Below are 26343 nucleotides of genomic sequence, written 5' to 3'. Positions count from 1 at the left end.
ATCCGACCGAGCACAGTACACGGTCATTATTTTCATAAGAGTCACGTGACAAGCGTTTTGCTGAACCTTCCAAAAACAGGTTTTTCCCGCCTTACGCAAACACGCTGCAAGATTTCCGGTTGAAATTTCATCATTGACAAGCCTTGACAATATCCTTCAAAACCGTGTCTGCGATTTTTTCCCGAGGCTCCATTCAAATTATATGGCGTGATAATTAAAATTCCTTGAAAAGCACCTTCATCTAACACCTTTAAGAGCGCATTTAAAGAAACAAAGGCATATAAAAAAAATCCCAGACACGGTTTTGAAGGATATTGTCAAGGCTTGTCAATGAAGAAATTCCAACAGGAAATCTTGCAGCGTGTTTGCATAAGGCGGGAAAAACCCGTTTTAGTAAAACGCTTGTCACGTGACTCTTATGCAAATAATGACCGTGTACAGTGCTTGGTCGGATAGCTCTATATCAGGGCTTTCAGAAAATGTATACTTTATTGGGGTTTGGGACGTGTTCAATTGAGAAAAAAATAAAAATCTGAAAGTGTCTAAAAGGTATATAGCTACCTTAAAGAGAAGTTCTCTGGATCTCAATTTCTATCCCCTGGGGCTGAAGATTACACTTGGTAGAGAACTAATGTTCATTTCAGAAATACTTGGGACTGATATTGAGACCCTATCTTATAATAGACCAGCAACTGATTGGCGAGTTCATGGCATGTAATTTATGACCATGGTGCTTTCTTTAGACTGACAAGAGTTGCTGGACGCTTGATACAAGAAGTTATGGCAGGCAGTGTGGTGATTGGAAATTCTATAGGGGCTGCAGCATATCGCAAAGCTGCACAGTTGAGTCAGTTCAGTTCTCTTGTGCGACCTCTTCACCTTACCAATTCACAGATTCTGCCACATCACAAAAATCAAAAAAGAAAATAACAAAGTAAAAGGCAAGGTGGCACCAAAGTTTGATATTACACAAATCTGTTGCAATCTTGAATATTTTTAGATCATTCCATTAATATTGTTTCATTACGATGATCAGTCTACCTTGGTTGCGATAAACAAGGGCATTTCATTCAAGCCAGAACATACTGTACATTCAAAATTTGGCACGAATCATTTTTCGTATCTAACGACATCAGCTGTCCTTTGATCCTGACAGGAGGGAAAGAAGCTGATGGAGTTGTTGTGACTCTTACACCAACGGTAATTACTATAAATATCTTCACATCGCATATTGAATTATGATGGTATGATGGTTGAGCTGTGCTATATTGTTCAACCTTGAAACAGAATTATCATGGAGCAATATAGTCATGCTTAGTAACACAACTGTTTAAGTATTGTACATGTATTTGTAACCACCCTATTTGTTCCCAGTGACCCTAGACAAAATATAACAATCAGATGATACAGTGCAGCATGTTCATACAGGCAGTACTTTAAGACAGTTTGAAAAAAGAGGGAAAGTCATCCAAAATTAAGGTAGAAGACGTCTTTGACAACTTGCTAATGCATCATAACACCGCTTGATTTCTCAAGTGTTTTTAAATGGCCCTCTAACTTTTAAGATTTCAAAACTCTTTAAATCCATTGAGGAATATCTTGAAATTTCCTTGAGTTAATGCCCTATACTACCATCTCCTCCACTCAGAGAACATCTAGCTGGCTAAGTACATGCCCTATACTACCATCTCCTCCACTCAGAGAACATCTAGCTGGCTAAGTACAGGGCACCACTGGTCTTTCACATTCAACAGGATGTTCATTTGCTTAAAACTGGCCGGCAACAACACCCAAATGCAAGTCAGAGTTTCATTCCATTGTCTTTTACTCCATACAATCATCATCTGTATGCCGGCAAAGAGAAATTGTGGAAAGGCTTCTGAGATTCTGGAGATCCTCAGGCATCAGGTCTTTTCTATTCCATGGAATGAACACTTTCATCATCGCTGAAGTCCCATATCTGTGGAGGGTTAAATTAAAGCAGGATGGTTACGGAAAAAGAAAAAGAGGACCTGGGAAATATGAGCTGCTCAGCAGCTGGAAGATGACTCAGAGTCTGTCGGTCACAAGGCAATCACTCGAAGTTGGTTAGTTTCGATACATGACATTGAATGCCAATGTGACACCACACCACTTACATGTAACAAGCACTACATCCTTGTACAATTGAATATATCATCAGTGATAAGTTGACATAGTGTACGTAACATTGTTGTTTCTAGTATCAAGGAAACAGAAAGACCTTGGAATTGACTGCTTCACATGGAAGGAAACTAGATTTCCTTGAGGATAAAATATGTAAATTCAGAGTAACTTTTAAGTCTATGTATTTCACTTTGACTGCACAAGAGACGGCAGGCATCTAGGTTGACACACAGGCGCTTGGCACATTGCTTGGATAATAATCTTATTTAATATGTAGAATGTCTACATACGACTTGTGTATTCAATAAAAAAATCACCGTACGTGAAATAAGTGTAGGCCTATAGGCTACGTGTTGACTGGCACTATACCGAGTGGCTATGGCTGCCTGGCTCGGGCCCGGCGAACGCACTGCATAATCATCAATGTTTAGAATGTCTACATGACTTGATTATTTGATAAAGAATAACGGTACGTGATATTACTGTACATGTCGGCTAGCCAAACGGAGCGGCTGTTGCTGCAGAGCTTGGGCCGTGCTTGGGCCCGTTGTCCACTGCTGCACAGACATAAACTCAAGGTGAGAAAGCTTTTCACAGCCCGATTTCATAAATCAGCAAAATTCACGAACTCTGAGCGTTTCCGGTGATAAAAACTGGTCAACGGTCAGATGGTTGGATAAACAATCGATCGACTGGCCTCTTTTGCCAAAATTCATACCTTACCCTATGCTACTGGCGAGAAATCGTCTTGAAATCGGCTGGGCACACCAACCCAGCGCCTGCCATTTTGAATAAGCTGCATGCAATGTATGCGCCTGTGCGTACAACCCTTGGCAAATGACGTATTGTCTTTCAATTGCTCTTCTCTCATTGAGGAGTACATTGCATGCAGCTTATTCAAAATGGCCGGCGCTGGGTTGGTGTGCCCAGCCGATTTCAGGACGATTTCTCGCCAGTAGCATAGGGTAAGGTATGATTTAGGCAAAAGAGGCCAGTTGATCGATTGTTTATCCAACCATCTGACCGTTGACCAGTTTTTATCACCGGAAACGCTCAGAGTTCGTGAATTTCGCTGATTTATGAAATCGGGCTGTGAAAAGCTTTCTCACCTTGAGTTTATGTCTGTGCAGCGATGGACAACGGGCCATGCAAGCACGGCCCAAGCCCTGCAGCTACAGCCGCTCGGTTAGGCTTGCCAACATGTACAGTAATATCACGTACCGTTATTCTTTATCAAATAATCAAGTCTTGTAGACATTCTAAACATTGATGATTATGCAGTGCGTTCGCCGGGCCCGAGCCAGGCAGCCATAGCCACTCGGTATAATGCCAGTCAACATGTAGGCCTATGTCTACACTAATATCACGTACGGTGATTCTTTTATTGAATAATCAAGTCATATATAGACATTCTACACGATTTATTATCCCAGCAATGTGCCAAGCGCCTGTAGGTTGACAGATACAAATATTTGTCCAAAATTTTTGTATGATACTTTTCAAATTACTGTACAACATTTATGAAAATACTGAGTACTTTTTTACCACAAATATTGTAATGGCAATATTGTAAATCATATGTCTACGACTTTGACCACAGGTGGCAGGAATGAAGTAACTACACAAACAGACAAGATTTGTCCAAGTTTCTGTAAGTAGCAGTTACTATGCTATTTCCTTGATATTACAGCCAAGTACTTGTACCCATTGAAAACCATTAGACTGGGTCAACTTTGCAGACAGTAATAAAAGAGGGTGGCTACACTTTTCATCACGTGTCATGGAACTGGAGCAATGAGCACAGAAAGCCCCACAAGACTAAATTGATGAATTGTTAATAAAAAAATCTTCATGGCATTAACATAAATATATTAATTAAATCTTTATTGATCAAAATTTTTCCTGTAATCTGTTTCTTGCAGAGCTATGTGCTGAAGTTTTGGTTTATTTATACAGAAAAACGTCTGATAATACCATCACATCAAAATTCATTTATCATAACTTGCTTTGTATTAAAAGTTTCAGATCAAAGAAGTTCATTGATAACACAATGTTAGCTGCATCAAGAATCCTGAAGCTTGTTGAGACGGAAGAAAGTCAGAATCCACCTCTATCCACGGCAAAAAGCGATTACAAAAACTTCTTAAGAAGTTACGGAAAACGTTCCACTAACCTCAGCGTCTTGTGTTTCTTTCTGTAATTCTGTCAAGCCTGTTAAGTCTTCTAAGTAAGTCGGGTTGTTGAAAGCATCCAGCAGGAATTCAAAGCCTCTTTTTTCATACTCTTGAAGGACATGCTCACTGCAGGCTGTGCATAGATGGAATGCTAAACTGGCTGGCAGTACATGGTTGAAGCGGGACAGAAACCCACGAATCTGTAACAAAGTTTTTCAAAATATGCTCAGATATTCATTTTTTCTTGCACTGACTGATCTTCAACTGAAAATTTGCTCTTTTTGCAAAATGTGACTTTTAATAATACAATTTCTTCATAACATTTTGCAAAATGTGACTTTTAATAATACAATTTCTTCATAACATAGGCAGACTGTATCCTTGCATTTCTGGTTAATCTCATTTTTGCTGCTAATTTCACCAGGAATGCTCACAAATTCCTCATGTGTTGTGTAATGACGCTAATGAAGACTTACTTTGTGAGAATACTCCAGACGAAATTAAACAAGCATTCCTAATAAAACCAACAAAGTGAGGAATAAAATTTCCCCCAATCACGTAATTTTGGCTGCATTCACAAAAACCTGGGGGAGTCTAAATAAAGTCCTCCTCTTCCACCCCACCGCCCATAACAAAGTTGAATTGTGTTCGAATGCCCTCTTCTACCTTGCCAGAATTTTGAAATCTCCCTCAAAAAATAAAACTGTCCTAATTTTAAAACAAACAGATTTTTCTGGTGTTTGTGTGTGTGTGTGTGTGTGTGTGTGTATATGTGTGTCTGACTGTCTGTAAGTGTCTCTTTCAGGGAGGGAAGGTATTGTTTTGACATATTTTTCTTACAGGAAAACTTCATCTTGAAAAACAGAAAAACATCGATCACATGAAAAAGGTTTGGAAACAGGATGACTTCCCTCATCTGTCAGGAAAACTTAACATACCGTAATTAACATAATTGTATAAAAAGGACATTTGCTGTACCTTTTGGCCAATTTTTCAGTATGTTTCATTCTGTGTATCAAATGCAGTTCCTTGTTCTTCTCCAGCATGGAGAATAACAAATATTCTGTTTGGCAAAATACTCTGTATATGTGTAAAGACTGCAATCATTGTTATTGATGACAAATGAATTCAAGTCCGTACTTGAATTCAATTTTAAACAATAACAATGCTGACTGTGCATGTATGGCTGTGCTGGACTTTCCATCACATCACACTTCAAGGATTAGAAGAACAAGAAACTGTTGCAGTGGTGGATACACAAAATAAACTGCTAAAATTAGCCAAAAGTTATAGCTATAAACGGACAACCCAACATGTATTCCAAATCAATCAGAGAGAGTTTTGTTTCATGTCTCACGTCAATTCTCCCCACCCCCTCCAGAGGTGTTTGTGAATGCAGCCTTAGAATCAAAGACAGCAAAGAAAAGTGCTCCAGCTATTTAACAAAACACAGTTCAGGTGGATAAAATTTTGTGGCCCATTTGTTTTTATGACCAAAAATGAAACTTAAAAATGCAATAACTTGCATTCTGTTAAAGTACAGTTCAGGTAGATTAAATTTTGCGTCCCAGGGCAAATTTATTTTGCTGCTCGTAAATGAGGTAAATAGTTCCCATATCTTGTGGAAATGTGATATTATGTAACACTGATGGAAGGTATTAATGGCCTGGGGTGATTACTCACAACCTTGGACTGATTGAAATACTCCTGAGATTTGACAGACAGACAGACCAGTGTGGTATTAAGGTAGTATGTGCCTCGATAGTGAAAGACTTAAACTTTTGCTCAAAATTTCCTAAACGAATATTTCAACCATTCCCTTTCAAAATCAAGAATAACCAGATATGAACTGAATATGCTCACATGTTTTACAACAGGTTCATTAATAGTAGTATGCTTCACAGAACAATGAGATATATGTTATCACTATATGTAGCAAGTTTTTTTCAACTTCGCACAGTACTCTCAGAGTTTAATCACTAATTACAAAACTTTCTTTAATATGCAAATGAGCTGTTAATTAACTTGACACTGCTCAATGCTTTATGGGACAATTAGATATCCATCAGATCAACATTTGTAGCACGTTTTATTTAATTTAATGCTGGAATTTTAGAGTAATGTCACTAATTACAAAGTTAATTAAATATGCAAATGAACCCTTAATTAACTTTACACTACTAAATGCTTTACAACACAGTTAGATATCTGTCGTATCAGTATGTGCAGCAGTTTTCATCACATTTGATGCAGTTATTTCGGAGTTATATGACTAATTATAAGACTTCATGAAATATGCAAATGAGCTAATTATTAACTTGACACTGCTCAATGCTTCTAAGTACAATTGGATATTTATCAGATCAACATCTGTAGCAAGTTTCATCAAAGTTAACGCTGTAATTTTGGAGTAATATCACTAATTACAAAGTTCATTAAATATGCAAATGAACCCTTAATTAACTTCACACAACTAAATGCTCTACACCACAATTAGATATCTGTCGGATCAGTATCTGCAGCAGATTTCATCACATTTGGTGCAGTTATTTTGGAGTTATAACACTAATTACAAAACTTCATAAAATATGCAAATGACCTATTTGTTATCTTGACACTGCCAAATGCTTCTCAGTACAATTAGATATTTATCAAAACAATATCTGTACCCAATTTCACTGACTTGGCTGCCGTAATTTCAGAGTTATATACCTAATTACAAAGTTCATTAAATATGCAAATGAACCCTTAATTAATTTCACACTACTAAATGCTTTACACTACAGTTAGATATCAGTCGGATCAGTATCTGCAGCAGATTTCATCACATTTGGTGAAGTTATATCGGAGTTATATGACTAATTACAAACCTTCATAAAATATGCAAATGAGCTATTTATTGACTTGACACTGCCTAATGCTTCTAAGTATAATTAGATATATATCAGATCAATATTTGTTGCAAGTATCATCAAGTTTGGTGCAGGTATTTCAGAGTTATGTCACTAATAACAAAAGTTCATTAAATATGCAAATGAGAAGATAATTGACATGACACTCACAGTATCATCATAATGTTTTTAGATTGTCATCTGTAAAAAGTTTCATGAAATTTTGTGCAGTATTTCTTGATATATGTCTACACTGTCGTTACCGTCTCCATAGGGAAACCATTGTACGGAAAAAAAACGATATTGCATAACTTCATTAATATGCAAGCCACACTAACCAAAATCTAATCAGTTCTTGCAAGTAGCATATGGTACATGTGTACCAAATCTGACTTGAATCCGTTCAGGCGTTTTTGAGTTATCGTGTAAACAGACAGACAGACAGACAGACAGACACACACACACACTAACACACACACACACGGACAGACAGACAGACATCGCTATGACATTAGCCCACGTGTTTACACACGTGAGCTAAAAATAGGGGGTCACTGTGCAAATTTTGGTACTAGAGAAACAAATTACCCAAGATTTACCGATATTAGAAATTCAAAATGGCCGCCATCCCTGTGTTAACTCCATGGAGACAAAATAAAATTTGGATTTTCGAAAAACTAAGACAGTGAAAAATTTTTCTTACACCGAGAGCTTTAAGATGAACCCCAACAAGTGGTAGATCAGAAAAGAAAAGTTTGAGAGTCTGAATGTCTGTCCCTGAGGCGCGTTCTACCTCAAGGTAATATGCACCTCGAAAGTGAAAGACTTAAACTTTTGCTCACACTTCCTCAGTGAAACTTTTACTCACCATTCTCTTACCAAAGCAAGAATAAAAATCGGGGGTCACCGTGCAAACTTTGGTACTAGAGAAACAAACTACTTGAGATTTCCTCATATTTGAAATTCAAAATGGCCGCCATCCCTGGTTTCACTCTATGGGGAAAAATAAAGCTTACAATTTTTGACGGTGAAAACTTTTCTTTCACCAAGAACTTTAAAATGAACCCCCACAAGTGGTAGGTCAGAAAAGAATTGATAAAATTTGAAAGCCTGAATTTCTGTCCCTGAGGCGCATTCTACCTTAAAACATGCTGTGGACTGGTCAGCACCGTGGGGTAAATAGGCTACTCTGAGTGTTGACAATTATGATACGTACCACTGACATGACTGGTGCATTGCGGTCACCATGTCAAACCATGCTAAGGTTGAGTACTGCACTGTCTAGCTCCCTTACTTATTCTGCAAAGCATGATTTTTAAAAAAGTTTTGTATCATACAGCACTACTGACTTTTTGAATTTTATCTCATTTCAAGGGACCATTGGTGCTCAATCAACAAGCAGGTCAGCTGTGAATCACTACCAGTTGATCACTGCGTGCACAGCAACATGAAAAATCTTGGTGATAGCTCTCTTTGCGATCCAAATGTACACTGAGATAATTATCTTATGAGACAATTAGTCTACAGAGCTGCTCTAAATTTTTTTTTGGTACCCCATACAGTTTGGGGTACCACACTAAAACTATGGAGGGGACATTCTAGACTTATACTCCTGAGGAATCCTAGCTGAGTTTTGCGACCATCCTCCTGTACACATGATGTACATCTATTGTACACATGATATACATCTATTGTACACATGATATACATCTATTGTACACATGATATACATCTATTGTACACCTCCATAAGTTAAGAAGACAACAGGAAGAGCTGAGTGTTGAACATGTTGAACGACTTATCTTCCCATATTTCTAGATATATCAAAGAAATGTGGGTAGATAAGTTGTAGCACCATCACATTTCAGGACATGAAATAATCTATCTAATCCTTAGCTGAAAGACTGGACAGCATCACTTGGAAACTTGAAAAGACAAAATCAGAGACAATTCTTAACACTGTATCACATCTCGATGAAACCTTGCTTGACGAGTAAGTTCTTTCTAAGTATAAGTCAAAAATGAAACTTGATTGTCTAACCATGACAGGCAAATTTTTTACTTTTTTAAAGTGGTATTGAGAAAGTTCACAGCCAAGATTATCCTTAATGGACAACTTAATTCTCTGATTGAAAAATACAGTCACCTCACTTATTTGTTATTTAAGAGTGAGCACTGAATTAATGGTCATATCTTCCTTCTAATAGACAACACTATGGGGTTTATTGTGTCAGTGTCTTTTTTGGTTTAATTTCAGCCTTAATTGCCCTTCTTAACATTATGATATTTGGGTATATGACTACAGGAGGGATTCACCACAATGTAATATCCTCAGCTAACTTTCAACACAACACAGTGACCTTAAAACTGGAGAAACAAACACACAATGAAGGTCTATGACCACTGGGGCTTCATTAACTTACAGGTATCCGGTGCACAGAGTGATAAAAATGTAACCTAGTGGGGTCGGGGTGGAGTCTAATGTATCACACAGAGATGCATCTCTCTCCTGAGGAGGTTACCACTCTAAGAGGGAGGCAAAACACTCACCTGGTGCGGCACCAGTCCAAGGGGAGAGACAAACTCAGAACTCAGATGGTCATCTTTGGAACTGGTATCAGCTGGTGCATAGCCACTGAATGGAAAATAGAGAGAGAGGGGGGGGGGAGGAAAAGTTTATTGCAAGGGGAGAGAAGAGAGAGTGGAGGGGAGAATTGGATAAGAGGAAGAGATTGCCAAGAGAAAAAAGAGAGAGGAGGACAAAGATAAGTAAGTATGGGGAAACCAATAGAGATAACAGAATTCAGAGAAAGAGAAGAAAAAAAACAGATCATAGTTACAACATTAATTGCTAGGATCATGTATTCACAGCATAATTGTCATACTTTCTCTCTAAGTAGACTTTAGAAGAATTAAATTACAGTTCAAATTTCCAATGTGATATGTATTAATTCCTTTCATCATGTATCACATATCTTATCAGCAAAAAATGGAACAGTCAAGATGAAAAACTGACACTCTAATCAGGAAATAGTTTTCTGCATTAGTGGACAATGCAGAAAATGTAGACTGAAAAAGTAGTCCTGTATTTGCTTGAGTGATCATTTCCCATTATCTGGCGTAAACCTACTTTAGCGTAAAGATGCTTGTGAAAATACAAATGAGCTTATTGCAAAAAAATAAAAAAGATCAAATTTTCTGAAATGCGCCTTAAGCTTTATCATGGTTATCTTGGTAAAAGATTAGTAAAAGTATTACATGCAGAGAGTGAGTGTTTTCATGTATAGCAAATTTCATAGTGAAAATAATGTCTTTGAAGGGTAATAGAGAGGCAAACAGATCCGAATGAAAATATCACGTAATTCATCTGATTGTCATCTTGAGATTTACTTCACTTTCATTGACACCGGGCATTGACAGTACTTTCTTCCTGTAACCCTTCCCCCTATTTTGAGGTCCCTCACTGGACTTAAAGTCACTCTGTTTGTGGTTTTACCTTTGATGCTGTGACGCACAACATGACAACCTTTTGTCTCCCCCTTCCATAACATGAGCTAAAAGTGGAAACTCAAACGCAAAACCCCGACAAGTGTACAGAGTCCTGACAGTGTTTAATCTAGAAACATATACTCTGGTAATGAGCTAAATATTTAGACTGAATGCCCGCTGTGTTTACCATTACAGAGTTTGTTAATATCGAGTTGATGAGTTCAAATGTATTTTTACATCTCTGGTTACTTTGTGGATAGTTATACAACACTTGTTAATTTAGTGATATTTAGACTCACTCACTTTTTCAAAGGGGAGTGGGGCATGGAGGAGGAGACATATTACAGGCATGGAATAAAGTCAGTTCAATATGCCATAACGGCAATTATGGTGGAGAAATGCAGAGGCTTTTAGATGTCTCAAAAAAATCATGTGTATACTAAGGTAGAATGCACCTCGAAAAAGAAAGACTTAAACTTTTGTCTAAACTTTCACCGATGAAACTTTAAACCATCTCTTTCAAAATCAGGAGTATAAATGGGGGTCAAGATGCGAAATTTGGTATATATTATAAAAGAGTGAAAGATAATCTAACATTTGCTGATGTTTGAAATTCAAAATGGCCGCCATCGCTTGGTTAACTCTATGAAGAAAAATACAATTTTCCATTTTCACAAAATACAACAGTGAAAATTGCTCTCACTCCGAGAGATGAGATCTACAATTGGTAAAGCAGAAATATTTGGGAATACCGGTTGGATACCTATTGCCAAGGTGCTTTCTACCTTAATTTGTGAATCAATGAATTCTTCCAAAAGTGGGAAATAAGGTTTAGGAAACATGACCCTTTGGTGCATATCATAAATCTCACACTCTATTCCATCAATAAAGTGAAATGTGCTGTTTGAAGATTCCTAGCATTCTGTCTGGGTCTTACCAAAAATCCCTGAACTGTCTGTTTACAATTAACAGTCATTCCAATGTTGTAACAAACACTGACACTGGGAATTAAGGAAATGTTTTCCTCAATATTAACTTTCCTAACTTAGAACCCATGTGTGCGTATCATGTAAATCTCACACTTAGCTCGTGACATGAGAGTTGCACTATATGCAGGTGGGTCATATCGGTGTATGGGTATTCCTATGATGAAAACTGGCATATTCTTTACAAAGTAACCAGAGATATAGGACGTCAACTTTCTCTCTTAAATTTTCTGCATTCTCCAATACATTAAGCGCATAGTTCAAATGACAGAAGGACAAACTTTAATCAGGTGCTGACCATAAAGATTATGCCCGATACAATGACTTCCTCTTTACCGACAGTCAGTGGAGGAGTATGCAATAAGTGCATGAATATTCCACATTAACAAAGAATAATTGGCATAAAATTTAAATACTAATACAATGAAATTGATATATTTTGCATGAATGAATACCAATAAAGTGAAATCCATCTTGTATCTGGCACTGGGCGGTGTGTGTGTGTGCCTGTGTGTGTGTGTGTGTGTGTGTGTCTCTCTCTCTCTCTCTGTTTGTGTTTTCATGTTTAATAACTCTAATTATCTGATTTGGATGTATATGTGTGTGGAGTAACTTACCCATCAGGGTGTTGCAGTAAAGTGATAAGGAGTTCCACAGCCAGGGCACCGGTCATCATAGATATGCCAGGTCTTGTTACGGTACACTGCTGATCCAACGTCCTGTCTTTGGTGGACTGTGTCAGATGGGAATATAATCAAATGTATAACATTGAAGGGATGAACACAAAAAATAATATACATAAATTGACACAATGAATCAAAAAATAAAAAAAGTTAAGCAGTATTTGGCATATTTTGATGTCAATACCTGTACAGTCATGCCTGTGAAAACTGTTTGAAAAGACACAATTATGAAAACACACCCTACAACCAGACCACGCTTTGAAGAAATATGACCAAACTGTATTAATATTGATTTAGTAACAGGGGAAAGGAAACAGACTTCACTCTGTATCAAAGGATGGCCACACACTTTGTTCACTTGAAACAAAACAATAGATGATTCATGGAGAATTTCCACACAAAAATATCAATGCCAACATGGATAAGTAATAGATATGTTTTCATTAGCTCTGTCAAGTCACATATCAAGTGTAGGGAATGTGTTTTCAAAGTGAAGTGCTGAGTTCTCAATGTCAAGAGGCTGTGATTCAACAGTCAAGTACTTCAACCATGTCATCCAGTATTTAATATTCAAGGTTACAAAAAGTACATTATGTCAATTTCATATGAGAATACAGAGACAAATTCCATGTGACATGCATTCTTAGAGTCTGTAATCATTTCAGAGAGGTTGGCACAAGGCCCACTGATGTAAAGAAGAAACAAGGTCACTTCAATGTCAGATTTGCATTTTGGAAATTCCAACACATCAACTGAAATTGCTATGAGTAAGCCAAGCAGGCTAATCTCATTACCCTGGACAAATTCTTTCATAAATTTTTCCGACTTAAAAGAAACCCCAGCCATGAAGGCCAACAATCAAGTTCAAACCATTTCAATAAGATGTCACAGTGGCTTGGTCAAGATCAGGGTTATTGAAACAGTTTAATATTGTGTTATGTTTGGAATGTCTCCAACCAGGGTTTGTGTTTACTTAGATAACACTGTGGCCAAAGTAAAACATACAGTCATGACATCACAAAAAAAGAAAAACACAATTAGTTTAAGACAGATAAATTTGTTAATTATTGTAATTACAAATCAATATAAGAAAGCAAATCTAATTGTGTTTGGTAATAACAACTAAGACGGCTCTAGTGAGACACTGTCTCTCTCTTTTTGCTTCTGGATGCTATGTACTGCCAGTTCTATCATAGACTGTCTATGCTTTTATACAATTCTATGTGTTCCACGCCTTAAACCGTTGCATACTGTACTAATGCCATGGAATACTCTACAGAGACCTATATGCAGAACTAAATGGCTGCATGTCTACAATATTAAATTATCATCTAGAAAGGCAAATTATCATTTAGAAAGGCAAGGTGGTGTTGCACATAACAGTGTATTTTGCTCAAAATAACTTTTTTTGCAAACATTCATTCAATTTTCATTGATTTGTAAATCCAAATTATAGTATTGGATGCACTGACCTTTTTCCACGACAAGCAGTCATTAGCTGTGTTGATTTATGCAAATTCATGCAAAATAACCGATTTCCTGGCTTCTTTTTCTCTTCTTTTAACAAAATGACAACTTTGTTTGGCAATATAGTTTGTAAATTTTGAATAAAAGTAATTTGAATTTTGCTTATCATGTTTTAAATCACTTTTTTGAATGTAAGTCACTCAGCCCCCACCATTTAAGGATGAGAACAGATAAGGCAAAACAAAATTGTTTTTTTCTACATATACCCTACGTGTATTTCTATATCACATATGTCATGAACTTTTTGACTTAAATTCATACATATCATTACCAACAAAACTGAGGTTTTCTACCCCAAATATGTAGCCCATCCTTTGAGTTAACTATTACTGCCATACTTAACTATAGTTTCTATGCTTTTTGAAAAGGTATAGTACGTGGGTGTTTCCATGTCGTCTTTGTTGAGATATATTGCTTCAAAAAAGTGAGTTGTTAAGTGCAACGCCACCTTGCGCTGCTCTATGATATGAGTTCATTTCTGTTCTTCTCTCATGTTTGTATTTTTCCTTCTGGTTTTAACATTAAAGTCATTTTCATAATCCTTTTTTTTTTCAGTGTAACAGAAACAAAGCATAAAAATGTTTTGTTAAATAAATATGAAAGCAAATCACAAAGAAAAATGTAGCCAAGCATTCTGATTAAACTTGATGGTATTTTTCAGCAGATGTGGCAACAGCTACATCATTGGACAAAGAAAGTTGAAAATGTTTTGTACAAAACTTTAAAAAGTACACCACATTTGCATCAACAGATAATTGAGTTGTCTGATAAAGATTAAAGCAAATTGAAAACATATGAAATAAGCAAGAATTTGACGGTTGTCAGGTTTTACATTTTTTACGAGGGAATGGTTTTGATCAAGAACTTTCTTGAGCTGTGCTAAAATTGCACCCAAGGTCATCAAATCTTGATGGCTCTACTAAAGTTGCCAGTAAAGAGAACAACTGGTGTTAATAGGGCAGTGATTTTCAGCGGAGAAAATCACAATTGCTCACATATATTTCTCTCAGAGGAACTGAGTCTTCCTGAGATCATAAGTAGTTTTTATAAAATGCAAAGAATCTCATTGGCATTGAAAGTGACCAGCAGTATAAATACACACCCTGTTTAACAACCATGCATGTGGACTCCCTTTCTCATCACCCCAGAGCCTTTTTTGTTTGTTGATGAACAAACGGCCTTTGAAACCATTAGCCGGGTATTCACCACACATAAACCTGACCACTCAATTTCTTAACATGTCAATGACAGTTTAATTTGATGGAACACACTGTACAGGCATCTATGAAAGTATAACAGAAGCCCAGAGTGTGAGTGGTAGCAATTCCCTCATAGCAAGTCATGCGCTGGCATCATGTCATGGTTGGCAATGGGAAACTTCAAATTTTCCATCTCAAATCCATATTTTCAAGTAATCTGAAGTAAAATAAGTAACTTTCCTGGAATTCTGTTGCACAAGGTAATATTTTGAATTCCCTACAAACTTGCAAACGGAAATACATCTTTTTTATCTTTCCTTTGCCTGTGTCTACTTGCTTTTCTTGATCTCTTGCAGATTTTCCAGGATAGTATTGGATCCAGGCTAAACCTTTCCCATTCACACAAGTACCATCCATCCGACCACAACCTACTGGTATACTTCCTGGATTCATGTATATACCGGTACATTACAAGTCTACAATTTTTAATCCAGACCACAGCCCTCATGGCTCACCCCATGCCTTGTTATCAGATTAAACTTTTCCCTATTTCAATGTCATCCTATCCCCTCTTCTAAATAAATACCATATAAAAACAAAACAAACAAATTGAAAACCTTTCCCAATATCTGTGGCATCTTCATGTCCATTGTGTCTTTGACATTCTGAAATTCCGATATGAACCCGCACTTTTCCTCATTCCATACTTATTTATATCCACCATGTTTCCTGTCTCCGGATTTCACTTTATGCTCATTTCCTGGATTCCACAAGATGAGCAGTGTTTTTTCCCAGTCCTTGCTGTGGCAACATCATATCACATTCCTGCCACATTGTCCTATATTCTACATTACATTATCCAGCTGGTTTTTTCCTTTGCTAGCGTACTTTTACCCTTCATTTTCCACAAAACAAATAGACCAAAGTTTGTTTCTTCTCACCAAATGAAATAATAGTATAACTGTTAATGAGGGGGTTCTGTCCCCAGTTTAAATAAAATTATAATACTTTTTCCATAATTCACATCCAACTGGTTTAAACACTTCCCTATATCTTCCTGACTGTCTTGCTTAACCCGTTGCTATATTTTCAGTTCTTCAACAACACCCGTGTCCATTGCCTGCTTGTGTCCATATGTCCTTGAATTTCTTTTTGCCCATCCCTTACTGTTAGACAACCCTCGGGCATTTTCCTGGCATCAAGCTGTGTGGCACAGTGTCGCTGGAATTATATAAACTCGTGGTGGAAATTCCACACCGGGATTGCAGCAAAACGCTGACCCCTAAAAATTGATAAAGTTCATCTTTATTAGCTCGACCCAGAATGAAAACAAAAACCACTCACATTGCCCGGGGCGACAACATCATTACAGAAATAACAGCCAAGTTCACTGCCAGGGATGACTGTATTTGGCTTGGTCTCATCACTAGCTGGTGATTCAGGAGAGGTGGTTTTCTTGGCAACTTCAGGTTTTTGAGCAGCGCCCCCTTTAGGCAACTTCAGGCCATGTCTGACGACCATGAAAGTGTCAAATCCTAAGGCTGCATTGATAACAATCTGTACGTTGAAAGATAAAAAGCAGACTTTATTTCCTGAGGCACAGAAGATGTAACTGATATCTCAATTCTTCTTGTCCCTTGATGTAACCAGTAACTAACAGCTACATCCACTGATCACATAATACGTAGAATATGTGGTCTTTTCAAGTCACTGGCAAACATTGTTATAACCATGAGATAGCACAAGGTACATGGAAAGTTTAACAAAAAAGAATGAAAACGAGACAACAATAAAAAACAAACAAACAGGAATTAACTTTATTTTATTAGACTGACGGACCTATCTTTCTTAACTCACGTCATGGGATTGTATTCATTTGTTGTCATGAAGTTGATAGTTTTCAGAATGACTTTTTATTTAGATGACGCTGTTCATTACTTTCAAAGAGTGGATTTCTAACATATCATTTCAGCTATATGAATTCTTGTATTGACACAAAAGTAATTTCACATTTCCAGTGAGAACTAGGGTACACTACAAACCTGTGTATCTATGCTGATGGTTTGCTGATACAATCTACACTCTCACCTTTCTTTTGCTAGCTCCCACTAGAGTTGGAAGCCACCTGCTCTCCCTGGTGTCCATAAGCAGGAAGACCACATCATGGTCATCTATGAGTTGTTCTAATCTTGAAACATCCTTCTTGGCCTGTGCTAGCGTTGCCTCTATTGAGATAAGTATCAGAGAGATGTTACATGAAAGGAGTGAGCTTTCAATTTTAATCCCTTGAGAGATACAGACATCCACCTTTGAAAAGCCTGATCCAATCTTGTGAGTACTCGGTCATTACAAAAATGACAGAAGTGTTCAATGTATTTGACTATACCAGAATTGAGACTGTTTTTGACTGACTCTTGCCACTTGAAGTGTTTGGACAATTCCTGTGCTTGACAGAACTGTTGATATAGAGGGTGAAAAAACTAAAACATACTGTGCTGCGTTTTTACAAGTGATATGAATGAGAAAAGAAGATTCATCATATTTCCTGTCTATCATTATGCAACTTCAGGAACTTGTCTCTCACCTGTTGTGTTGACAGGATGGCCTGGCATCGGTATTGATAATTCATGTCCACTGGAATTCTGGAAGGAAAACCACACAATGACTGAAATTTTGAAAAATTTTGAAAAAGCTTCCTCAATTTCTTTCATACAATTATGATAGTGTCTTCAGTTACACTTTGCTGATATTGCCCATCATGAAAACTACATCACTAATGTTAATATTGATGTTGATGATAATAATAACACTAATAATAATAATAAAAATAATAATTGTAATAATTGTTGTTGTGCTGTTTTTACAGAGGGATAAAGTGACTGTACTCATCCCCCTCCTTGGGAGGCACTGTGTGGGGCAGTAAATATGTTACTGGACTAACTATCACATGATGGTGAGTTCAAGACCCCATAGGTCGAATGGATTCACTGCAGGAGGATGGTGTTGTGCCCTTGAGGAAGGGCACTTTGCTCCAGTGGGTAGTGGGTTATGGGTACCTAATCCTGTAATTGGGCGTTCATCTGTTGGATGCTGGATTGTAATTGAATTGTGATGAAAATAAACACACAGACACGCAGGTCTTTTAATGTCGTGGCCAACTACTTACCACTCCGGGGAAGATCTTTTTCAGTTTCTCAGCAGCTGCTGCAGCCTTTGGCTTTCCTCCTTCTAAACAATCTTCAAACTCAAACAATGTCTGTCTGACAGGATTTGAGTAAGAAACTCTAGAATTGTCAACAAATGTGATGGTTCTGATACCCCAGCCCTAGAAACAAATGTTGATGAGAAAGAGTAAGTACGCCTCTAGAGGGCGACATTTCACATTCACTGAACAGGGATGGCAACTTAACAACATGCATGAAGTAGTATGATCAGAAATGCAAGAAATACGTTTCACAGAAAGCAAAAAAATATTGTGAGAAAAAATGAGATTTTCTGAAATGATGTAGTGACACATGTAAATGTAAATTTCACATTATACAAACTTTAAAAAGAATGACATTTGATATAAACAATTCAGGAACCTGCAGAACTTCCCATCCAATGGCTGCTTCCCCAAAAATTTCTGTTCTAGGTACTTTAGAGAGAAATATCTGTATGAACCTACCAATAAACATCTGGCAACATTGCATCCCAAGGTACCAGAGCCAAGTAAGAGACATTTTGTCTGTGCAATGCCATCTAGATCTAATGATGGCAGAAGCCGCCATCTCATTAATTTCAAATTCAAATCCACTGAAGATTCTGCCAACCTACAAGGAAAAGATCAATACACAGCATAAACGTTCAAGTGTAAAACTTAATACTCTGATAGTATACTATTTGGATACAGAATCAAACCACCATGGTCTGGCTATGCATACGACAATGAATTAAACAGATCCATGCTTTTGCACAGGTGTACTCTTGACCATTGGTTTTACTGCAAGGCCAGCATGGAAATGTGCTTGTTTCCCGTGAGTATGGCACACACATTGCTGTTAGAGGGATCGTTTAATCAAGAGACTCATGTATGTTAAGGCATGGCTCCAAGACTTCTGGCATGTTAGAGTAGGAAGCAATTTTCAGGAAAGTTCTGGTTGGGATGATGTGAAATTTGGCCAAAGCACATTCCTTTGTATTGAAAAAGAGAATTTGTGCATATCCGCCAAATATTTTCCAGCCAAAAGCATATATTGAGAATAACTGCATGTTCTAACCATGAAACACAAAATCATCCACAGTATAAAATAGACAGTTAATGTAAAATGGCACAAACGTGTGGAATGACCATTGGCTGGCACAAAATTATTCATCTTTAACCTTTTTTATTTTAAAACACCCAAAATACACGTTATTTTGTACATTTCATTTTTATGTATTTTTGAAAATGAGAAAGAAATCTAAAGTGATATTTCTAGGGTCAGGTATTATTTTTCAAATGAATAATAGGAACTCTTGCTAAATATGCAGAAAAAACTACAACATTTTTATGACTAGTGGCTAGAAAATATCAATTTTTGGTCATACAACCCAAGATCTAAACATGTCCTGCACTGAATCTTTTGTAATTTGATGTAATATCCACAAGTTGGCCAAATTTCAATCAAATCTGATAATGCACGTTTAAATGCTATCTTTTCTTCAGTTTGGGCATGCCTGGTATAAGGAACAGTGTCTTAGCATGCCGGAGAAGCAGGGATGTGTTTCTCCAATGTGGAGGTTTGAAAATGGTCTCTTGATTTGATTTCCTAACTTCTCATATGGCATACAATTCTATTCTACTAGTGTTTACAGTCAATCTCTGTTTCACCGTAAAATGTAATTCCTCACCTTGTTGGGTCCATACTTGAACTAAGATTCACCATCCTGGGTCCTAGTTTCTGCCTCTGATTCTTCTCCCAACCGACGCTTTTTGGACACTCTGTAGACAGATACTCACAAATCAGACACTCTGTAGACAGATACTCACAAATCAGACATGGCTACTGATTGCTCAACTTCAGAAACTTTACAAACACCTTTGTGTAAAGCCCTTTCACACCTATCTCCTCTGCACAAATCAAATTTTGCCACAGACAATGATAGAGCTGCACCAAAAGATTAGTGTGGAAGGGTTTAATACATGATCTTGACATTGTTGTACTTACTGCAGAAGTGAACATACCACCATATCGGACAGTTTTTGAAATACTGTAGATTACTTGCACTGAAATTAACTTAACTCTCATCATAAATTACAAAAGATTTTGCTAAGTGCACCAAGTTTTGTAGTGGATATCCTTCTTTATGAAAGAGTTATCTACATACCCTGGAATTACTGAATGAGATTTTTACTTTGAGGAGATCTGTACTTTGAACAAAACATTTTACTCTGTGAGCCATCTAAGGGGATAACATGGAATATGGCTTTACTTTATACATGAAGGTTTACATAAAGTATGCTGTGTTATACATCATGATTTGATCACCAGAGGTCATGTGAAAGGGTACGCGATTTTGAATCAGTGATAACAAGAATGACCAACCATGTTCTTATTTCCCTGATTCTTTCCAAATCATGCCATCAAAATATGGCCATTAACTTCATCGAAAACACAAAAACCACAATAGGTTTTCTCTAGAAGTCCCTACTTGAAGCACTGCCTGACAGACATCAACTCAAAATATAAAAGTTGAAAATACCTGCTGTACTGGCAATAGATGGGACATTGAGATGCAACACTAAGCTATGGTTTATCTCTCTTTTTCCATCCCTTGCTCTGTTTCTGAAACACACAACGATGACTTCATCCACTTTGTCCGCCCTGTAAAACATTAAAAAGGCTTTTCAATAAAGTATTCACTCTACAGTGCACCAGAAAAAAAAGATTTATAAAAAAGTCTCAGATGGAAAATGTTATTTGCTTGACAGGATTGTTACTGAGTTGCCTTTCTTCATCCATGTTCATCTATTATGAGTTAAAATCAACACACCATGTCGAACTTGTGGATCACTCCAATATGAATCTAGAACTCCAAGGTGAAAAACAAAAGCCATTTCAGTCGGTCAAAGATGGATTGCACATACCATGGCATGGTAAAGTATGGTAATTTACATTCAAATTTGCATGTTTTTTGTCAATGCCAAGTTTGCACACACCCAAAAACCCTGACAGATGAGATGGAATAAGTCAACAGAACAGGACTGCATTTCAGAGCATGTAAATTAATCTGAGGATCTTGTGATGAACTTACCAATGATATGCAACCAGTGTTAGTAAATTCCTCAATGGCCAGCCAGGATAGCTGTCCATAGTACTGGGATCACAGAAACCAACTATTACCTGAGGATCAATAAAAACTTTGATAATTGGTATAAATTTGTAGTTTTCCAAAATCTAGTTGAGGGACAGTGCAATAAAATTCAGTCGCAGAGAGGCTTACTTTTGATTACGTTTCATGGAAATCTAGTTTCTGTAAGAGAAAATTCTGTAAACTGTATTTATAGATCCTTACAATAAATAAAGCAATTTTCATTGGGGTTTGGTTATATTTAAAAAAGCTGAACTGTCAAAACTGTATTCTATTACTGACATCCCTTGGCTTACAGTACATACAATGTGCAGACAATTTGTGGTAACCTTATAACTATAATGACACTTATATGATAATGACAAATTTAGTGTATCAAAAACAATTAGCTGATTCCATTTTGATATTTCAAAACTGCTCCTACATAAAAAGTTTGTTTGATCATCTCTTGGAAAATAAAGAAAGATGTACTGGGGAAAAAGACATTGCATATCCAACTGGATATGTGAATGATACTTGTATTTGTCATTTGATAGCTAATATGGCATGAATTTCAGAATGTGTTTATTACCTTTCTGTCTTTGCAGGCATCTTCAAAATCTGTAAAATTTGTCACTGCAATGTTGTCACCATCCACTTTTACGAGGAAGAATCCAGGACTATTGCTGTTTTTAATGAATTGACTATATGCACATAAGAACTCGTCGATCTAGAAAGATTACAAAAATAATGGTCAATTTGTGAGTGAAATCTTCACTACACATTGGTGCATGAATACAGCAGAGTACCTAAATTACACTTTTGTTGATTAAACAGAAATTTTAAAGATTTTTCATATTTTCAGTTCCTCAACCACAATTGTGTCCATTGCCTGCTTGTTTCCATATGTCCTTGAATTTCTTGTTACCAATCCCTTGCGGTTAGACAACTCTGGGGCTTTTCCCTGGCATCAAGCTGTGTGGCACAGTGTCGCTGGAATTATACATTGTATAAACTCATGGTGGAAATTCCATACTGGGATTGCACCAAAACGCTGACCCCTAAAAATTGATAATTATACACTATATCTCCTGAAATAGACTTACCCTTTCTTTGAATAAAGTTTAATTTGTAAATATTTTTCCACTTGTGTACACTGTTCATAGAGAAATAAAATGTCAACCCAGGGCTCTGTACCTCTTTTGCTGTGAAGTATTTATCCAGTGTCTGCGCTGGTTTTGTCAGGATCACGTTGTCTGGTGCAACCAGAGCAGGAAATGCAAACCAGTAGTAGTAGTGATACTTCTTTAAATCCTGTAAACGCAAAAAGAATTATTAATTATGAAATTACATTTCTCAAAATAAAACTTTGCATCACATGTGATTGGGTTGCTTCAGCAATGGCAAGCAATTTACTCAAATGTTGAGCAGTTGTGCAGTTTAATTCAGAATTTAACCTAAAACATATTGTAGCCTTCATTTCTTTTGAATTACATACAACTATTTGTTCTCAGTGAGATCCAATCTTTCACATTAATACACACGCTTCTCTTCACTGACAATATTCTAATGTATTTTGCAGGTTTGTATAGAGCTAGTTCCCTGCGCTAGCAGGAGTGCTGAAATCTGACCATGAATCCCTCCAATGAGTGAAAAGTACAGACTTACAGAAAAAGTGAGAACCATAAACCTGGATAACAGAGACGGATCCTTGATTGCATTGCCCTTGATGATGTCATTCCAAAGCTGAAACATGACAAAGATCAATCAAAAGTCAAGGTAAGAAAGAAAACAGGATGGCACGTAATCACACATCAATGGATTGCCGAATTGAATTGTAGCTATGGTTGGCTGTAAGTACACTGGTACAACAGTGGCACACAGCTAAGTTCTAGCAATGTAATATTCAGCCATAAAATTATGTGATCAGAAGTTCCACAATATATATCCTGTAATCAGGTCATGTGATCTTTGTGTGTTCATCCTGAGGCTTTCTGGTAACAAGTGATTACATTTGAATGACCCAATGGAACCTTGCCCTTATGTACTGGAGAGTGAATCGTTAAGAGTTAATGTTTACATTGTTCTCTTGTTATTCTAAGAGAACAACAACTTCATCGGTCTTTGAGCATATAAAATTTGAAAATTACAAAATGAATGCCAAAAGTCTAGGACTTCATATTGTGGGTTTGGGTTCCACTGTCCTGAACTTTGACCTTTTTGACTCCATAGGCTAGTTTGAAATGGTGAGGTGATCAAAACATGGAATGGTAAATGTGTTATTAATATAGCTTTCAAAGAATGTAGTTTGTTCAAGTTCTAAGTTCAGCAAAATTGAGGAACTGTATCAGCATGTGACATACATTTAAGTCATTTCTTTCCATGTGTACATCTCCGAGAAGTGAACTTGTCATTATGACACCACCTGTAACAGTATTAATTTTCTCATGAGTGACTGCGTAAGTTTGATTGTTAATTGTATAGACTTACCTGGCTTGCAGCCTGCTCTAACAGAAACTTCTTGTCGGATGTTTTAAAGGCGTCAATAGTGTTCATATTGTGAAGGACTCCATGACTTAGGAAACAGTTTGGTGGAACTGACGGCACTCTGAAATTTCAAATTCCTTCAGGATAATTTCATACAATTGTGAACATACAAATATATTATGGCAGTACAAGTTATGGTCAAGATTAGATGTAAAGGAACTAAATTTTTCATTAATCGGTGGCTCTCACAAATAGGACAACTCAGAATTTGAATGGACCTAGGTAGGGGGCCTACAAACAAAACCATGTGCACAGGCACACACAGAAATATGTGTACCATTTCCATAAGTGTTTGTACACTTGGGTTTGTTTATACCGCCATCAAGTGATCTTATAGCTGTACTGAATCTGCAGAAGACATTGCATCCTTTTTATTCCAGAGTAGAAGTATTGCATGCATAAGATAGACACTTATGTACATTTTACAAACATTTTTGCACTCTTCTTGAAAAGAATTCTTTGTTTCAGAGGCTGAGTATTAGGCAAAAACTTCGTATCTTTAAAGGCATGTGTTGGCACCAGATTGTCTCATCAGAAAATTTACCCACCAGATTACAATTTCAATGGAAAACAAAAGGCTATCACACCTCCATAATCCTCTTACAGACTAGAACAAAGGCATTCCCAGGGATCGCAAACAGTGCCTTTAAATATTTGACTTTAATACATGTAGTTTGAATAGAGCACAGATACAGATTTCTACAATGAAAAAGGAAAGTAAACCACTTTACCAAAGCAAAATTAAACAAACAAGTATTGTGAACATGTAAAAGTGATCTAAAGTGAAAAATTTCTGGTCAAAGACGATAGGACTGCCTTGTTGACTTACTCATTAAAAGATGTGAATTCAAGACTCATCCTGCATGGCAGTCCAACAGCATCTCCTGAAAATGAGCATTGGAAGTGAGAACTTTAAGAATGAACCATCTACTTATGTACTGTATATATGCAGCCACAATTGTTTGCATTATTTCAATCTAAAAGTAATTAAGGTGCCTTTAATTGAATTGTTTGTTTGCAATCCTCAACTTTTCCTAAAACTTATATTCCTCCCTTGAGTATTAAAAAAAATAAACAGAAATAAAACCCACTGTAAATACAAATACTTATTTTCTGATGTATTTCTTTGGCAGGGTAAAGAAAAATGCTACTAAGATTTGTGATACCTTAAACACTGTTTGTTTTTCAGTATTTTACATGAAAACCTACCCAACCTATGGCAGCAAACAAAGAATTTTATCCAAGGTGCCAAACTGTAAATATTTATTCAAGTTCTAAACAAGAATACATGTGCTTGTAAATGGGTATCACGTAGAATACAAATTGGAAGGAAAAATTAACAGAAGCAAAATATTGTCTTCCATTGGCCCACAATTTAAGCCACTGAATTATCTTCACATAGAATTTGGATTCTCTGTTTCTAGTTATTCTGACAAGTTTATGAAATTGGCAGGAAATTTAAAATTTAAGATTTTATATGTCCATTTTGGCACAAACAAAATTTATTGTTGTTGAATTGCAGTGACTGAAGGTTATTTTTTTACTATCACAGTCCCAGGACTGTCCTGTGGCAGCAAAGGACAGCTGACAAAATAAAAAAATAGTATGATGTCAACAAGTTACCCAGAGATCCATCTGATAAGCCATTTTTATGGTGTGGATATTCAATATGTTGGGAGATCCCTCAAATTTGCATGTTTTAACTCATCGCGTGTTTTAGAATAGTTTGTTTTCACCAAATTTTCAATATCCTTGAAATACTTAACTATAATCTGGCCATGCCACTCTTTTGATTTACAAAAAAGTAACATGACGACAAAGTGAAAGGAATGCTTTCACTTTGTTGATGAAGACGGGACACTTCACCGGTCATTTTTAGAATAAATCGCACAAGGCGTGGATGAGTAATCAATGAATGAATCAATGACACATCATGGATGTCGAACGGCTTGAGACAAGTTGGTCGCCATTCGACCAAATCGACACACCAAGCCAACTAATCGTTGACGCATGAGACGGTTTCGAGTTTACTTTTTTCACGGAAAATTACAGAAATGGACACTGCCTACCATTGTAATAGAATCCATATATACTGCGAGGCTTGTCGTCCAATTTATAAACATCGAGCTTGTTCCGAGTCAACTGATGCCAAAACCCTGCATCCAAAGTGCTGCAGAATGCAACGAACTGCAGCTGTTTTTCTTTTGGGTCGGCTGCTGTCATCGTTTCAGTTGCGATAGCTTACGTTTTCAGATGCGATCTGCAACTAACCGCTGCTTTCACAGACCGGCTGTAAGGTCTGTACATGGAGCTCCAGTGCAACAGTGCCCATGCAAGAATGACTCACTGTGGCTGTGTTTCCCCAAATACACTTCCGGGTTGTTAGTTTG

The 26343-nt window shown here is 36.9% G+C and overlaps 1 protein-coding gene across 1 annotated transcript; it reads right to left on the bottom strand.

The window, feature by feature from the left end:
• Positions 1-460: 460 nt before the first annotated feature.
• Positions 461-26326, bottom strand: LOC139135845 (ubiquitin-like modifier-activating enzyme ATG7). The gene is made up of 18 exons (XM_070703597.1): positions 26023-26326; positions 24783-24837; positions 23897-24014; positions 23075-23152; positions 22604-22720; positions 21999-22136; positions 21371-21459; positions 20819-20940; positions 19967-20057; positions 18762-18906; positions 18261-18419; positions 17679-17736; positions 17183-17319; positions 16439-16651; positions 12303-12418; positions 9761-9845; positions 4319-4519; positions 461-1960 (listed from the first exon to the last, which is right to left on the bottom strand). The coding sequence occupies exons 1-18, from the start codon at positions 26174-26176 to the stop codon at positions 1916-1918; spliced, it is 2121 nt and encodes a 706-aa protein (XP_070559698.1). The 5' UTR covers positions 26177-26326; the 3' UTR covers positions 461-1915.
• Positions 26327-26343: the final 17 nt, after the last annotated feature.

This window comes from Ptychodera flava, chromosome 6 (genome assembly GCF_041260155.1).
Source record: "Ptychodera flava strain L36383 chromosome 6, AS_Pfla_20210202, whole genome shotgun sequence".
Classification (NCBI taxonomy): domain Eukaryota; kingdom Metazoa; phylum Hemichordata; class Enteropneusta; family Ptychoderidae; genus Ptychodera; species Ptychodera flava.
This window is presented reverse-complemented; position numbering and strand designations above follow the sequence as displayed.